Raw genomic sequence first — 18271 nt, forward strand, 5'->3', positions numbered from 1 at the left:
TGGAACCATTATACCACTGTTTTATCTCTCCACAGAACAAATCTTAGAGAAGGAGGAAGGTCCATACTACACTCACTTAGGAGCTGGACCCAGTGTAGCTGCTGTCAGAGACATGATGGAGAACAGGTAATGGTTCTAGCTCTGGTTTGGCTTTGGCTGAAGGTGTATGTTAATTCACACAAAACTTCTGTGTGAGTGTGTGGTGTATTCACCATACTCACCTGACCTGCCTAAGGCCCTCCTTGCCAACAGGCTTCTGTGCCGAGTGGAATGGGGTGGGGTTTAGGACTTAGAGGCTGCAAAAACGGTGGTTCATTGAATACACACGCAGACACACACACTCACAAACAGACACACATGGACACACACACTCACAAATATACACACACTCGCAAACGGCTTGTTAGAACAGGAAACCCCTTGGGCTGAATCGAGGGGCCCGTCAAAAGAGATGACAACCTCATGTTAGCAGTCTCACTCAAAACTATTCTGCACAAAAAGCGTACTGAATACTGTGTCAACTATTGTTTTTAAGTGAACAATGTGAGAAGATAAATCCAGTTGCTAACTTAATGTTTGATTTGTAAATGCTGAATGATGTGTGTCTTGCCTCTTGGTCCCAGGTATGGGGAGAAAGATGTTTTTATGTCCTTAGATATAGCAATGTTATGGATTATGACAGATTAGTTGTTATTATTAATTTAATATGATCTAAATACTGCTATATGTATCATTTGTACCTAACTTTGAAAAGCATCTCCTAAATTAATACATGTGAATGTATATATGTTTGTCTCAGGTACGGTGAAAAGGGGAAGGCAGTGAGAGTGGAGGTTGTTGTATATACTGGCAAAGAGGGAAAGAGCTCCCAGGGTTGTCCAATTGCCAAATGGGTAAGCAGTTATTATATTTGTCTTGTTTACCAGTGAATGGCTGGTTATGCCTGTTATGCCTGTCTGCCTGTTTAAATGTGTGACCCCTGTGTCTATGTGTGTATGCAAACACAAGGGACACATATTTACGTGTGTGTGTGTGTGCTAGGTTGTACGTCGTGGTAGCGTGGAGGAGAAGCTGCTGTGTCTTGTGCGGCGGCGGGCGGGGCACCATTGCGATAGTGCTGTGGTGGTGATCCTCATTCTGGCATGGGAGGGCATCCCTCGGAACGTGGCAGACAGCCTGTACCAGGAACTTACACAGACCCTCTGCAAATATGGCTCCCCTACCAGTCGTCGCTGCGCTCTCAATGAGGAGTGAGTCGCTAGCACCCATGTCCACCACAGACTGTTCTCACTGTTTTGTAAAGGAAAGAGATGAGAATCACTGAGTTTCATATCACCTATCACACCTACTATAAAGGTTATCACGCTACCTCCTTCCTCACTGTCCCTCCTCTCCTCAGTCGCACTTGTGCGTGTCAGGGACTGGACCAAGACACCTGTGGAGCCTCCTTCTCCTTTGGCTGCTCCTGGAGTATGTACTACAACGGCTGCAAGTTTGCCCGCAGCAAGGTGCCTCGCAAATTCCGCCTGTTAGGAGACTACCCTCAGGAGGTAAGTGTGGAGAAGGACATTACTGGAGGCTGCTACTACAGCCCACTATCAAACGGCTAGTCAACAACCCAGTGGCCACCAAGGGTTATGACAGTGACTGTTTACTCTTGTTCCTCTCTCTAACATGGGTGTTGGGACAGGAGGAGAAGTTGGAGAACCATCTGCAGAACCTTGCCTCTGACCTTGCTCCAGTTTACAAGAGACTGGCACCTGAGGCCTTCCAAAACCAGGTAGACTGCACTTCAAACCCCCACCCAAACTTTTGAGTTGGGGTCGAGAGTCGATGAGCATCATAGCGGTGTTCTCAGACATTTCTTCCATCTTCTCACTGCCCTGACCTTCTTATCCATCTTCCATCTTCTCACCCCATCCCGTTCTATTGTCTCCACTCCTGTTGTTTTTCTCCCACAGGTGGACCATGAGCAGGCAGGGCCTGACTGCAGGCTGGGCTGCAGGGAGGGGCGGCCGTTTTCCGGGGTGACGGCGTGTGTGGATTTCTGTGCCCATGCCCACAAGGATACACACAACATGAACAATGGCAGCACTGTGGTATGCAGAGCTGTCAGAATCTCCCAATATCCCAACCATGAAAAAAACGTGAAGGGCTTGTGAAGGTGTTGCTAAATATGTGTCAACTTCATATGAAATCCCAGTTCAGGGTCATCTTCATCACACGCACAGATGTTAAAATGCATTCTATTCTTCAGTTTGTCAAACCTTCCATGTAATTCTGAGGATTGTATGGGAATGGACTTGGAAATTATAATTGTATACTTAGGGGACTATTATCAAACTACAAAATAACTGAATCCTTATTGAATCATTCAAATGACTTCATAAGGTCTTTCTATGATCATGACACTCTCAGTAGCCTGGAAACAAATGAGCACTGGTTTGAAGTAGATCCTCTGTATTATGTCTTTAAGTGCCATCGTCCTGTGACGTGTTTCAGGTTTGCACTTTAACCAAGGAGGATAACCGGGCAGTACGCAACATCCCAGAGGACGAACAGCTCCACGTTCTGCCCCTCTACAAGGTTTCTGACAAAGATGAGTTTGGTCGCCCAGAGGGCCAGTGGGCCAAGATCCAGACGGGGGCCTTGCAGGTTCTGTCTGCCTTCCCTCGAGAGGTATGCTCTCATCTGGCCTCAAGTTGTCCTTGGGCAAATGCAGGTTACTGTTCTTAACCCTAATCCTGTCCCAGGGTTACTGAAACTCCTGGCTTAACGAGTAATAACCAAATTGTCACCAGGTGCGCTTGCTGGCCGAGCCTGTCAAGTCAGCCCGGAAGAAGAAACAGGAGGCTCGCCTCAAAGCGCAGGCAGATAAACTAGAAAAGAAACTGGGGCAGTGCCCCATCACCCCGGGAAAGATCAAACATGAAACATCCAACAAAGGTACTAATTGGTTGACTAATTGATTCTCATTGTTTTTGATTGGTTGACAAATAATGAACAGATTTAAGGAGAGTGCCTTGATTAGTGGATAGATTGATTTATTTATGCGGTTGATGTGTTTGTTTTTCAGGTTTTAAGAGCACTTCTGCAGTGCAGGCCACCTTGTTTAAAACAGAGCCACATGCCTACCCAAGTTCTTACAGACCACCACCAGTCCCAGACAGTTTGGGGAACTACCTACCAGAGCCTAACCCACCCAGCACTTATAACCCAAGCTCCACCAGCTACAAAACTCCACCAGGGGTCCTAACCCCAGGGAGAGAGGCCCTCTCCCCCTACCAACCCAGTCTGCATGCCCCCCAGTATGGCCACAACGGTTCACCCCATAATTACAACACAATCGGTGAGGCCATGAATGGTTACCCTCCAGGGGCCGATGACCCCAAGGCCTTCTTGAAGCAGTTGGCAGACCCCTCGGAGTGTATCTCCTCCCAAGCGGTTTGTGGCAACAACTCTCGGACATATAAATCTGAGCCCAACGAAGTGCACTGCACAATGATCCGGAGACCCCCCCCACATGAAAACACTCCCCCCCCTTCATACTGCCCCCTGCCTGTGTCTGAGGGCCTCCAAAGCAGACTGAATGGACTCCACAGGCAACTGGGGGAGTTGCCTCCTCACATGCCCTTCCTCCCACAGACGCCGCCCCCCGTCCCAGACGAACTCAAGCAGGAGGAGGTTTGGTCCGACAGTGAACACAACTTCCTGGACAATGACATAGGCGGAGTTGCCGTGGCGCCATCCCACGGTTCCATTCTCATCGAGTGTGCTCGGAAAGAGATGCACGCCACCACCCCCATCCTACGACCCAACCGCAGCCACCCTACCCGCATCTCCTTGGTCTTCTATCAGCACAAGTCTCTAAACGAGCCAGGCCACGGGCTGGCCATGTGGGAGGCCAAGATGGAGGCCAAGCGGGACCGGGAGAGGGAGGAGGAGGCCGAAAGGCTGGCAATGGGACTGGGGGATGCTGAGATGGAGGGCAGTCATGACCAGGGAAAGGGAAAGAGGGGTAAGGTGGCGGGAGAGGTGGAGCCAGAGGAAGAAGAGGAGATCCAGGAGAAGAGGAAGGTTCTGAAGGTTCCAACCCGTCAAACCTTGACTATTCCAATGGATGGAGTCATCACTGCGTCCCCTTATGCTCTCACCCAAGTCACAGGCCCCTACAACCGATGGACATAACACACACATCCTGTACTGCCTTACCTCAATCAACTTAATGCTTGTCTACGTGTTTTTATACATGTATTTTCATTTGGGCTTTTTTAATGTTTGTGTGTTTTTCTCTGTGTGATGAGGAAGACTACCGTTGGTTTCTAACTGTGAGTTTTGGTGTTGCAGATATTTTTTTTTATTGTAATAAGATGGTGCTTAGAATATGTTTTTAAAGATGTTTTAAAGTTCTTTTATGGACGTGATTACAAATGAACAAGATGTGATTATTTATTCTGATCATGAGGTTTTTATTTCTTTTGGGGTGCAAGCCTTTTCACTGCAAATTTAAAATGCTTTTTTAAAGTTGACTTAAATTCAAGGAGTGGTAAAAATTCAGATTTTACATGGTGTAATGTTATTTTGATGGTTATATTTCAGCCTATAATGCATTTTTTACCCTTTTATTTTTTAAATCATTGATTCAATCATTAGCAGTAATTTGGGGTAAACATCCTATTACACATAAAGCAAGACATTTTACATTTACTACAGTTGATTTTAATAAATACGTATGTAGCATTGTGCTTTTTCTGCTCAGCTCCGAGTTGTCTTGTTGGTATGAAGGAAATGTGCACCGCTTTGGTTTTTAGTTTGTTTTTTTCCCCTGTTATTTTACCTTTTTGTTTAATGTACAAAGATGGCATCAATTATTGTAAAGCACATTTTTTTAACTTGAAAAAGTCCCTTTTTGATTAATATGGATAGATATATAGATATATAGATATACGTATGGAAATACAGTATATATGTGTATGTATACAACTTGTGTGACACTTTTACTCTCCTTTCAGTATTTCTACATTTATTTTGTGTTTCAATGTTGTGAATTAATTTAGCTATGATTTAAGAAATGCTATCTATCACATATCTTGAATTTAGTTTATACAACAACTCAAACTATTTTTTTCTTAGCATTTATGAAATTATGCATTTAAAGATCATACTTATTCATATTGGCACTTAATTTATTTAGTTGCAATTGGGAGTTGTGCTAATTGTTCGTTTTTTGGTCACAGCTAATAAGACCAAATGACTGAAAGCTAATTATGACCATTTTGTATCTTTTCTTACTGGTGCTAACAAGATTTCTATTCTTCTCAAGCTATGAAATGTGTCTGGTATGAATAGAAACTTCCCAGTTACCATATTCTAGGTATGAAAAGTCTGCTTTGGAAATCCACACCACCTTACTTAGTGAATGCCACTCAAATAATTTCCTGGTCCATCTTATGTTGTATCGTATTCCTTTGATATTTTCAGGTGCTTTGTCTGCTGGAGACTTTGTTTACAGGGGATTTTCGTAAGTGTTCCACAGGGTCCAACTGTGGCATGCAAGTTTGGTTGGTGTCAACTGCTGTCAGAACAGGAAATGCATTTATATTAAACCCATGTGTTTAGGAAATTCCATTTCTCCCTAGAGTTTGGCAATGTCAGAAATTACACCATCTTTGGAACTCCATGTCATATGGTGATGGTGTCCAAGGACAATTAGTTCTCAACAATTGTTAATTGGTGCTTATCCTGCTCACTTGGAAATAGTATACTTACAGTCATGACAAAAAGAAAGAAACAAACTCATAAAATCTTATTTTTATCATATTCATTGGCTGTAATGTAATTGTAACTGATGGCATAATTGTTACATCTTGCATATGGTGCTAATATGCCTAAATGTTCTGGTGCATTGACAAAGCCTGTTGTTAAGGTGATGTTTTGGTGCTATGAGCATGACCGGCATGTCCTTGTGGATATGGTGTCAAGCTGTATTCTACTTTTAAGTCTAAACTGAAGCTTAGAAAGCAGATGTAACAGTTAACATGGTTCTCTGCCCTTTTTTTTGTTGGAAGTTTAGGCACACATCTATGAAGTATTTTTGTTACAGGTGATAAAACAGAAGATTTCCCTTTCAATTTGTATTACTATACTGTTGAGACAGATAGATTAACACTATCATGGTTTTTGTCAACATGCTACTAATTATCTTCTTAGCATTTTTGAAAAGAGCTAAGTAAATGTCTTCCAATAATGTCTTGAACAAAGTTCCTTCTTAATCATCCATAAAAATCAGAGTTTAATAGATTAAAATGTATTTGTAGAAATGTTGAAGGGGGTTGCATACATTTACAAAGTAACACATGTAGGCAGTTACAAGCTATTACATATTTTAGAGAACAATGTTTTAACATTTTTGTAAATCTTTCCACCTTTATTCAAAACAATTTTGTTTCTATAAATGAATCCTGGCATTGCTTTACTTACTGAGGAACCTCCATGCCCTTGTGTAACTTGAAAATTGTATCAAGGAAGAAATAACTAGCACCAGCATTTTACAGGTTTTAAAAGTCAGAGCTTTGTACTGGTAGTCTAAATATTTAAACTGTACTTGTGAAACAGACTGTTTTTAATGTACTGTACAAGGTTGCGTAAACAATGGATGGCCTTGCTTATTTTAAAACTGAGTGACAAATTACTGTACATTGCTGTAAGGTTAAAAAAAGAAGAAAAAAAAGGACTCCTATGGAAGCTGACCTCTTTGGGGATTGTAAAATAAAAAAATATATTTATATTTTGAACTGTGTCCATTCTTTTATTTCTTGATAATGTTATGTGGACTGCTGACATGACTACATTCAAAATGAGACATGTGTCTTTTAATCATTGTCATACTAGGGAAGGCCCTGTTAGGAAGAATGAGATACAAGCCTACTAATGATATGGTTCTTGGACCTGTAGAATGTGTGATAGACGCTTGGATAGGGCTGCTATCAACTGCTCCTCGATGAAGAACAGCAGGGATGGGGGAAATGCAATAAATTAATTGCTATGGTGGACACTCCTGCACTTGTATGTGTGTCTAGTGTTGCCGCTCACTGCTCGCTTGTGTGTCACTACTGCAAGATAAATAAACGTTGTCTACCCGCGTAGAGTGGATGCACCGAGGTGGAAACCTGTAGACCTATTAATGTTTTTGACCATCTAAACATGGACTAAAACGGTTGCCGTAGATTTTAGAGTGGCGTCTGACGCACCAGCGCAGAAGGAGCAGAGAACTTTAGCTGGTCAAGATGGCGACCTCGGAGCCGGTAAGGGAGATTGAGGTATCTACAAATTCGGCTACTACTCTAGCAGAAAAATGTACTTTGGTCAGTTTGTGTCTTGAAATTCCTAAGATTATTATGGGGAAATAATACACTATATTTTAACGATAACATTGCTTCCTTGGTTGTCAGAAGGCTGCAAGTGTTGGACATGCTCAGCACCATTGCTAGAGCTAGCCCCTAGTCTAGCTAGCTTGCGATATTGTAGCGATGCGATAGATTTGGGTGGCATCGCCTGGTTGTGACTTTGTTGGCAAGAAAGAGGAGAATGGACGACGTTGAGCTCAATGATTAAAATACCTCGATACAAATGATACCTAGTATAAGTATAATACTCATCGAAATGTATAACTGTTTTTCGTGACCAATTTCATACGCTTCTGAAACCATATATTCGTGACATCTGGACACGTGTGCCCCGCATTAGCGAAGTGCTACTGTAGTGTCTAGCTAGCTCGTTTTGATGCAGCAACGTTTACTAGCATTGTCGCTAATAGCCAGCAAGCTAAGTATCGTATAATCAAAGTTGAGAGGAAATTTGATACTTGTGGCATCTAGTGAGTGCCTTATATTGTTAAGACAATTAGGCTACCATTCAGACGGTAGGTTCAATTTCACGTTAAAGTGCAGTTAGCTACTGTAGACTAGGGGGTTAGCCAGTAACGGTCGTTAGGACATTAAGCGAATCATTCATTTCATGCTACTGTAGCCAGGCAAACAATCTTGCATCATTCGGGTGTTTGACACACCGTTACTGCTCTCTAGCCACAGTGGTATTAAGTAGCCTGTAAAACTCGCAAGATATACCTGTTAGCTTAGTGCTAGCTTGTTGCCATAGTTTCCACACATAGGCTGAATCTAGCCTTTATAGGATTCATGTGACAAAGTAAAAATAAAATGGCGAATAAGTAGTACGGTTTGAGCTTGGAATAATTCTACTGTTTTGATAGTTGATTATTAAACTGGCCCAATTTGTATTCATTTATTTAGAAAGCACCGGAGACTGAAGAACCCCAAACGGACGCCTCCGCACCGGTGGTTGCAGGTTCTGAGCAGTACATCAAGCACCCCTTGCAAAACAAGTATGGAATAACTTATTTTGTTACCAATCGGCCTGTAGAATATTATTCGCATTATTTAACATGAATTATTTTCAATTGTAGCTTTCAATGCCAACATCATCATCTAGTTCATCTAATCTGTCTAGAGGGGGGATTTTATGTTCCTTATTTCAGAGACCACAATATCTGCAAAGAGGATGGGAGAGGTTTCAACCAGATAGTTCCAACTCCCTATGTCCACTCTATATGAGACTTGAGCTACCGTGTTTTTGCTTATGTTTGGGATGGAGGCAATGTTTGTACAATTCAGACCCAGCTAGTTCCAAATAATGTCCTTTTTCAGGTGGTTCACTAAACGTCTGATCTTGCACACCAAGCCCCTTTTGCCTTTTCTAGAATTCTGATTATATTCTAAATGATTGCCTACCCATTCAGCATAGCAGTAGGTTCAGGGTAGAAGTGCTGACATATAACTCTTCTTCAGTAGACCTCTTCTGGGTTCTTCTGCCTGTTCCAGGGGCAGTCTGTCACAAATCACTGATAGAGGGCTGTTCATCATACTGGAGCTGGGCTTTTGGGTCATTGGACATGGATGGCGTGTTGACAACTTGCAGCCCTGTGTGTAACTTTAATCATCTATGGGTTAAGCTCCTTTCTAGTGTTATCAAGGGTAGCAGACTTCAGAGTTGTTCAATTCCAAACACACTCAGTGCTACTTGGCCCTATGTGTTGCTCAACTGATCTTACACTGTTTGGTATTTCATCAGCAGTGCAGTAGATTGACTTAGTCCAAAGGCATTGCCTCAGTTAAATTGGCTTTGTTAGTGCAGTGTTTCCACTATGTAGATTTTTCCGTGGCGGCCCGCCACTGCTAAATTTCTGCCGCCCCGGTATCAGAAATAGGGCTGTACAACATTTTAAGCCGTCTATCAGCAGTGATTGTTAAACAGCGCATCGGAGGATAGCACAGACACGCGCTTCACAGCGCAGTTGAAATTGCTTGTGTGCGTCCTTGAGAACTGTAGAGCTAAGTCGTATAACTTATGTTGTCTGTTAATTTACGGCTGTTATTGTATTAGTCTTTAGTTCTTGCTACTTTAAATTAAATTAATTGGTTATTTTTGTTGTTTGTAAGCTATCCTTCCCCTGCTAGCGAAATTGCAGATGTCGATTCGATAGCGATTGCTACCCTTGCTCACGTTTGTATTTTAGGTGCATTATTATGCTGAAGTAGTTTTACCTAATAAATAGTGGGTATATTGTTACTATTAGCTACAGAATGCTTAGCCTATCAAGATCAAATGAAGCAGACAGCGTACATGCTTCCGAGTGGCCCCTTAATCAATAGGCTAGGCTACTGACCATTTACAACAAGTTGTTACGTCAATTATTAATTGGCTGCATTTATGCCATTTAGATTTTTACATACTATGACTGTAAGGTGTCATTAAGTAGCCTAACTTTATTTCTTTAGTGGAAATGGGACAAAAATATGTGCAATATTACATTAGTTATTAGACTTACATTAACCTGCTCCGAAATATAGGGTTAAGGCCAATTTATACTTCTCCAACTTTGTTACGGACAGACGGACGCACGGAATCTGAAGGATTGGTTGAATTTATACTACTCCGACGGCTCTGCGTGCTGAAAGCAATTCACTGCCAGAACAGTAGATGGTGCTGCACTGCGATGCTAGCTAGGTTATCGAAAAGTCGGAGCAAATTTACAAATGAGCCGTTTTATCAATAAAATAAGCACATTTTCAACAACTACACTGCCCATTTCTCGTTACATTTGAATTCAGATGCTGATTTACATGCACTGTTTAGCTGAAATATGAATTGTAAAAACTTACAACAATGGCGGTCAAAGGATTCTGTTCTCTTGTTGGTCACGGCAACCCCGCCCCTGACGCAAGCGGTTCTTAAACGGACCAATCACAGCCAAGGGGTATCCGTAAAATGACGGACTGACGGACGGATAGTCAGGAAAATCAGGAGGTGCACGCAGAGCTTTCCGAGGGGTTCGGAGAGGGCACGGATAGGGAGTTCCTTGACGGAGAGGGCGTCTCCCTGTGTGCGTGTCCCTAAAAACGCAGAAGTATAAATTGGCCTTTAGGGATAGCAATTTGTTTCAGCCGGGGGGGGGGGGGAATCAGACAGACCTGCCCCCACTGCTAAAAAAAAATCGAGAGGAAACACTGTAGTGACTAGTTTACATCAGTACTCCAGCGTTTTCCCAGGCCACATGTTTTGTCTCATTTAAAAGCTCCAGGTCTTGAGTAACAGTACTAATCTGTCTTGTGTGTGTCACTAGGGCAACTGTGGAAGACTTCATTATCTGTGTTGTAGTAGCAGTAGCCTTGCTCTGCTGATAAGGCTGTGTTCATGACTATTAGGATATCTTCAGGACATGATCAGAAGCCTGGAGTTTTTAATGAAGAGCAAAGGGTTCAGATGTCGCCCCTGTCCTGCCCCTCCCTCACCCTATTACACTATCCTTCCTGGGAATAGATAAAAGAATAGTGGCACCGCTCATAAACAATGGGTGTGTTTGTAGGACAGAGCTGCCTTGTTTCTCTGTTCTTCTGCATTTATATGCATACTGCACTGTCTGCGTGTTGTTTTGGGGGGATTAAGCTCAACAGGGTGTTTTAAAGAAATATTGATTGAAAGGACTTTTTGGACTATCTTTCTTATTCTATTACCGAGAGATTAAAGAGAGGCCTGACACCTTAACTGGATTTGAGTCATTTTAATAATTTTGCAAAAATTGTAAAAAAAATGATAAAAGAGATGATGAACTCAGCAAAGACAGTGTATTTTTGGTTAATAGAGTAATTTTGTGTGTGGCTTACTTGCAAGAAATGTACAAATTTATTACAGTGTTTCCTCTAGGTCTGTCCACTAGCAGGGGAAGAATAGCCTACAAACAACGAAAATCACCAGTTAACTTAATTTAAATTAGCAAGAACTATAGACTAATACAATAACAACCTTAAATTAACTAACAACATAAGTTATACGACTTGGGCCGAATCCCAATACTCCCCCTTCCCCTTACCCCTTCCCCTTAGTTTTGCGCGTTCCCGTGAGAGCTAGTGGGGTCCCAATACTCTTTTTGAACTAGGGGTAGGGCTAAGACTAAGGGGTATACACCCCTTAAAACCAAGTAAGATCGGGAGCTTACTTGAATCCTAGGGCTATGTGAATACTGCGCGACCGGCAACAATGGCGGCCAGATCATCCAGAGAGTCCTATGAATGTAATATTTTCGGCTTAATTAATTGATTAAAAAAATTGACAAGTCTTGTTTTGTGTTATACACAGTCCCGAACATATATATTTGCAACCATTTTACTAATTGAAACGTGTCTAAAAATCGCTAGTTTGGTACGCTAATGTTAGTGCTGAATTGCACAACAGTCCCGCATTTCTTTGACTAGCATGTCTACAGTTTTAAGTTAACTCCATTAGCAGCGAATTTTGTTTAATATCAGTGCATAACACTACTTGCTTTGGAGATATCGATACGTGCTAGATGACGTACCTGTAACCAAGTGGCGTCCCATTTCTTAGGGATATGTAGCCCTTACCCCTCAGTTTTGAGGGCTAGGGGTAAACTAAGGGCTAGGGGTAAGGGGGAGTATTGGGATTCGGCCTTAGCTCTACAGTTCTCAAAGACGCACACAAGCAATCTCAACTGTGCTGTGAAGCACGTGTCCGTGCTATCCTCCGATACACTTTCTAACAATCACTGCTGATAAACGGCCAAAAAATGTGTACAGTCCTATTTTCTGATACCGTGGCGGCAGAAATGTTGCCGTGGCGTGTCGCCACGGAAAAGTCTACTTAGCGGAAACACTATTATTATTGTTTGGCTACCTCAATTTGAGACTGTGGCTACACTACATTTGTGATTCTAACATGCACCATAGCAGGTGTTTTCTATTGGGCATTCAACATATCCTTCCTCATCCTGACCTTACAGGTGATATATGAATGTAGGCTGACTGTTTTTAAGTGTGTATTTTATCAAATATTTGTTATTTTCATGTGAACGCACAAGATCATTTTTTGAATTATTCTCGCTGTCTTCCCAGGTGGGCTTTGTGGTATTTCAAAAACGACAAGAGCAAAAGCTGGACAGAGAACTTGCGTCTCATCGCCAAGTTTGACACCGTGGAGGACTTCTGGGCGTACGTATTTACCTCCCTAGCCCTATGATGTCCCCCTGAAAAGAATTGTGGAGAGTGGCTCGTTTAATTGGGCAGAATATTACAAATGTTGGAAAGATTCAGTTTACAGAACAGGATATTCTGAATATAATTGACCAAACATACATTGTAGTCTGGGCTATGTCACTAATCGCTTGTTTCCATTTATTTATCTTTCAGATTATATAACCATATACAGCAACCCAGCAAACTTGGCTTTGGCTGTGATTACTGCTTATTCAAGGTAAGGATCTCCTAAACCAAGAGACCACGGGCCTGTACTACAAAGCAAGTTCACCATGCCCCGGCATATAGTGGGGACTGTTGCAATTATTTTTTGGGTGGGCGTAAACAAACAGAAAAACACACCATTAGTGATGCGGAACTGAATGTAATTTTTTAATAGCCACATCGCATCCAGCTACCCATATCTTTTTCCCGTAGCAAGTGCCGGAAAAACCTCAATTGTAAATTTGTCAGCGATCACTGCTGCTGTAAATCTAAATAGATCTGTAAATTGGGTCAAACTGCTCCAAGATAATTTATCATTTTTTCCCTTTATTTGAACGCCTTTTTTTGTTGTAAAGATACATTTCATCTGGAAGAAATGCTGCCTACTTCTACGGTCTAATCAATCTCTTGCAGTGCCAATACGTTGCTGAGTAGGAGAGTTGTTGAGAACTGTCTAATCATGAGGTCAAAACATGTAAACAATGTTGTTTCTTAAGAACAAAGGTGGGAGTGTCTAGGGTGCAATTAACTGCTACTTGAGGAAAATCTGAAGCAAGCCATTGAGAGCAGCTTCAAGTCACCTGCTTTTCAAAAGTTTAAAGACCTACATAGACACTCATTTGGCCGGCGCCCGCACACAGATATGAAAAAAATATGATGTTGATTTTTTTTTAAATTAAACGCTGCCAAATGACTACCAGGCAAATATATTTAATTTGTTTCACATGTTTAAGTAGCCTAACTCTCACGGGAACGCGCAAAACTAAGGGGAAGGGGTAAGGGGGAGTTTCGGGATTCGGCCTTTAGGCCCTTAAAACCAAGTAAGATCGGGAGCTTACTTGAATCCTAGGGCTATGTGAAATATGCGCGACCGGCAACAATGGCGATCAAATCATCCAGAGAGTCCGATAAATGTAATATTTTCGGCTTAATTAATTGATAAAAACTGTCTTGTTTTGTGTTATATACAGTCATGAACATATATATTTGCAACCATTTTCCTAATTGAAACGTTTCTAAAAATCGCTAGTTTGGTACGTTAATGTTACAGTTCTGAATTGCACAACAGTCCCGCATTTCTTTGACTAGCATGTCTACAGTTCTAAGTAAACTCCATTAGCAGTGAATTTCGTTTAATATCAGTGCATAACACTACTTGCTTTGGAGATATCGATACGTGCTAGATGACGTACCTGTAACCAAGTGGCGTCCCATTTCCTAGGGCTATGTAGCCCTTACCCCTTACTTTCGAGGGCCAAGGGCAAGGGGTAAATTAAGGGGAAGGGGGAGTATTGGGATTCGGCCATAATCTCTGAAATACTTTAAGGGGTTAGCGCCCTCTATTGACCAACTGCCACTGCCGGGTTGTCTTTCAGGCAGGAAGAGGGGATAGTAATACATTTTTGACTGTGTGAATGCACAAGTTAATAGGGTTATATATATCACCCTAATTTAGGCACAAACTAGACTTATATCTGACAGTAATTACAATAGTGTATTCCATTACATTGTGTCACATAGATGTATTCTTATCACGTGTAAGACAAGTTTAGCCTTATTCTTTCAGTTGCATGACGGTGTTAAAAGTGTTTTGAACAAATAAAGAACAAATATCAAACATAATTCAAACCAGTAAATAGGTTTACTCATAAGTAGTGGTGGGCTGCGTTAACGTGAGACACTTATCGGGCGATAAAAAAATATCTCTTATCTATTAAATATCTATTCTCAAAGTTGGGTTGGGAGCTGGGTCTATTCTACGCAAGCTATGATGACTTTCACCTTGATATTTTAGCGTGGATGTATACCTTGCCAAATTGCACTGTAGGGGGCGAGAACGAGTCTTCAAACCTGTGTGTATGCCTTGTGTATGAAATTACACCATTAAACGTGACGTGCTAACATGGATGCAGCTATGAAGCCGCCGGGTTTGCTTCAGGGAAAATGAATTTTTAGGAAGCTTCCCAATGGAAACTTCGACAAGACTAAGGTTGTTTGCACCCGCAATGCGGAATTAGTTTACTGTACGAGTTCTTCCAGTCTCAAATACCACCTAAACGCAAAGCATCCCTTAGCTAATGCAGAAGATGCCGGGCCAAGCACTGATGTAGTGCAGGGGAAGAGTCGTCGTCAAACTACTGTTTGAGTGCTACCGAGGCAAGCCCGTCAGCACAGCTCTATCAGCACAGCTCTATCAGCCAAACTAACTAATCTCTTCGCTCACCTGGCTTGAGAAACCCGTTCTCAAAGACTTGCTTTTAGTCATTATTTGGGTAGCACACATTCTGAATGCCTTCGCCGGTATTCAAATGAAACATTATAATCTAGATTACTTCCAAGATTACAGTGAGATTAATCTAGATTTTTTTAAATGATCTATGGCCACCTCTACTTATAAGTAAATATTATCAGGTCAACAAGTAATAATGCTTAAGTGCTTTAATCAGTCTCTGTTTTAGAGTCATATTAGTTTACAGGGTACACAAATACGGTGGGAAGCCAAAATATTTTGTTAGACAGACTCAAAACTATTTGCGCACCGAGGTCACGGTATCTTCCAGAAACGATTATGCCCTTTTCCAAGAGAATTGATTGCTCTTGGAAAAGGGCATATTCGTTGAGTGATTGACTAGTTGGCTGTGGTTGATCTGTCATCTCGAACATAACCCTGTTCTGGAGGTGTGCTGCATAAATTACCATGGCAATCTACCCTGTTAAGAGGTGATCCACCGTTGAGACAATGAAAACCCAGGGTTAAACCTGAAGTTACCTCGCTAACTCCAAATCCTGCTTTGTAGTATAGGCCCCAGGGTCCTCTTGAAAGCCAATGGACCAGTCCAACTGCTGACTGCAAGGCAAATCAAATGCACCTCAATGCATACTAAATAGCATGATTCAAGTAACTTTACTTTGGGAATTTCGTTGGTGCTCATGGCAAATATTTTCCCTCGCTAAATCATTCCGGAAACACTCCAAATAACATAGCGTGTGTTTGTTTCAGGATGGCATTAAGCCTATGTGGGAGGATGACAGGAACAAGCTGGGGGGCCGGTGGTTGATGACCCTAAGTAAACAGCAGAGACACAACGACCTGGACCGCTACTGGATGGAGACGGTATGTACAGCGTGCATTAACCCTCTTCAGGCCAAGTACGGCGCTTTCATATATTCATGGTCCTAAAGACCTATCCCCACACAGCCACCTCAGTCTTGCATATAGTTGTATAACTACAAAAACTAGAAAGAAAACTACCTTGTGTGGCTTGTGTTAGTGCTTGTCTATCACCAGTCTTGTTCGACGTGTTTGTTTCGCTCGTCTGACATGGGATGTATGCTCTGTAGCTCCTGTGTTTGATTGGAGAGTCATTCGACGAGGCCAGTGAAGACGTGTGCGGAGCTGTGGTCAATGTCAGACCGAAGGGCGATAAAATTGCCATCTGGACTGGCAACTGCCAAAACAGGGAAGCCATCGTTACGATAGGGTATGTGTCATTCTTAAAGCGCCTCAATTATTTCCAGTTTGCCACTAGGTGGCGATCAGGATACAACTTCTGTTAAATTCATTTTTCGTCTCTCCAGGCAACAGTACAAAGAACGACTGAACGTCCCCAGCAAAGCCTTGATTGGCTACCAGTCACATGATGATACCTCCAGCAAGAGCGGTTCCACCACCAAGAACTTGTATTCAGTTTGAAGATGCCCCATTTCATCTCGCCGTAGATTTAAACAATTACCAATCCGCATCAGCACATTAATAACTTTTTGAGTTGTAAACTACTGTAGAGTCCTTCCTTTTTACAGAAAAAAAGAGTGAACTGTTATGTAAATGATATGTTGTGTAAAAAGAACAGCTCCACAACTTAAGGGGAACAATCCCCATGCCGCATAGTCCTTAGGGTACTGATCAGAGGAGGAAAGTGAAGAGGAGGATGTGGTCAGTGGATCTGTTCGATTTGAACTAGTGAAAGTGAATGAGTTTTTTTTAGAAGTGGACAGTGTTTCCCCTAGTGTAGCTGATGAAAAGGCTGTTCAAGGCTTTGTTTGTTGGGAGTGAGGTGGGGAGGGGGGAAAACCCCTTATGTCGTTTTGTCACTCAGCGTTCTCACTCCTTACTAAAATAATTTCTTGCCACCCAGGATAATGCGATACAAGGCATCCGTTTCACGAACTCCACAAGTTTTAAGGGCAGTTTTAACTAATTAGTCGGAGGTGTTTGGCATGACAAAGTATTGCAGATACGCCTGCAGATAGACTACAGTGTCTTAAGTTTGTAAAAGATTACCTGTGGTCTCACTCCTAAGGGTGGGATTTGAGGGGGGGGGGGGGGGGGGGGGGGGGGGGGGGGGGGGGGGGGGAAGCCACTTATTGTTTCAGCCTGCTGAAATTGTGGATTCTTGCTTGTAGTACTGTTTTGAACTTGTCTTTTCTCCCCCTTATTACATTTATTTATGAAATATTCATTGCTGTTGAACTATTTAGTTGAAAGACAACCATGACATTTAAGTTTCCCTCATTTTGTTCCTTTTTATAATTTTTTGTTGAGGTTGACAAATGTGGACTACTGCTTAATATAGAAGTGTTTTTCTTTTCTTCTTTTTTTTTACAGTGTATCATCCAGTAACAATGCTTGGACAGATTTAGGTGTGCTTTCACTGTTTTCTTCCTAACAAAACTGTAGATATTTCACACTTCTCTCCAAGTGGATGCAAAAGAGGAGGTGATACTCATTGTGAAATTATTTTGCTCATAATGTATCTTTACTATCTGTAATTCCAGGATGTATATTACCTTCTTTCAAGTAAAGGTTGAGTGCTTTGCATTAAACCCAAACCATGCACTTGTTTTTTAATGTGTCATATTCTGTGCTACATGAAATTCAAGTATATTCACTAGGGATGGGCATAATTAATCGACGATCGATTATCGATCATTAAGAATTTAGTCGATGACATTATTTGTTCATCGATAAAACTAATGAGTGTTCTGTTGCGTAGTGTGAGTCTTGAAGGAATGCAATGGATTTCGCTATGTGGCAGCAAGTAAACATTTTACCAAAACGCCACATGCCTACTCAGTTACCGGCGAGTTTCCATGTATTTCAAAAGTAAACATGAAGAGTTCACGGCGAAGTGTAGCGTGAGACCATATTGACTAAAAAATTACTTTGTTCACTGCCAACACTGCAAAGCTGAGTATAAATACAACTCCTCCACGACTCAAATGATGTAGCCTACCACTTGAAGAACGTAAATCCGACCCTGGTTAGTGGCGGTGCATCCTGCTCTCGGTGCTGTGCTAGGAGCTGCGATGCACAACGAGCAGAGAAAATTACCCAACGGATCTGCAAGTCCATCGAGATGGATATGCTACCCATAAGTATTGTTGAGGGCAAAGGTGAAGCTTTGTTAATTAGCCGAAAAAAAACGAGGGTCAGTTGTGTT

At 42.0% G+C, this 18271-nt stretch overlaps 2 protein-coding genes across 7 annotated transcripts in view; both read left to right on the top strand.

Moving 5' to 3' along the window:
• Window positions 1-6794, top strand: part of tet1 (tet methylcytosine dioxygenase 1) — a 32782-nt gene extending 25988 nt beyond the window's left edge. For all 4 annotated transcript variants that reach the window (XM_047030067.1, XM_047030069.1, XM_047030068.1 and 1 more), the window contains 9 exons: window positions 36-126; window positions 800-893; window positions 1042-1250; window positions 1400-1550; window positions 1691-1780; window positions 1962-2099; window positions 2503-2679; window positions 2802-2946; window positions 3077-6794. In XM_047030067.1, coding sequence (XP_046886023.1) covers window positions 36-126; window positions 800-893; window positions 1042-1250; window positions 1400-1550; window positions 1691-1780; window positions 1962-2099; window positions 2503-2679; window positions 2802-2946; window positions 3077-4188 — 2207 coding nt within the window. In that variant the 3' untranslated portion in view covers window positions 4189-6794. The remainder of the gene's footprint in view (window positions 1-35; window positions 127-799; window positions 894-1041; window positions 1251-1399; window positions 1551-1690; window positions 1781-1961; window positions 2100-2502; window positions 2680-2801; window positions 2947-3076) is intronic.
• Window positions 6795-7222: 428 nt separating this feature from the next.
• On the top strand, window positions 7223-17158 carry eif4e1c (eukaryotic translation initiation factor 4E family member 1c). 3 transcript variants are annotated; one of them, XM_047030065.1, is made up of 7 exons: window positions 7223-7304; window positions 8310-8401; window positions 12486-12581; window positions 12780-12843; window positions 15832-15945; window positions 16173-16312; window positions 16410-17158. In XM_047030065.1, the coding sequence occupies exons 1-7, from the start codon at window positions 7287-7289 to the stop codon at window positions 16522-16524; spliced, it is 639 nt and encodes a 212-aa protein (XP_046886021.1). In that variant the 5' UTR covers window positions 7223-7286; the 3' UTR covers window positions 16525-17158. The 3 variants fall into 3 exon arrangements, with proteins under 3 accessions (XP_046886021.1, XP_046886020.1, XP_046886019.1); XM_047030064.1 differs by having other exon boundaries at window positions 7237-7319; XM_047030063.1 differs by having other exon boundaries at window positions 7282-7364.
• The last annotated feature ends 1113 nt before the right edge of the window (window positions 17159-18271 follow it).

This window comes from Hypomesus transpacificus, chromosome 11 (assembly GCF_021917145.1).
Source record: "Hypomesus transpacificus isolate Combined female chromosome 11, fHypTra1, whole genome shotgun sequence".
In the NCBI taxonomy this organism is placed as follows: Eukaryota; Metazoa; Chordata; class Actinopteri; order Osmeriformes; family Osmeridae; genus Hypomesus; species Hypomesus transpacificus.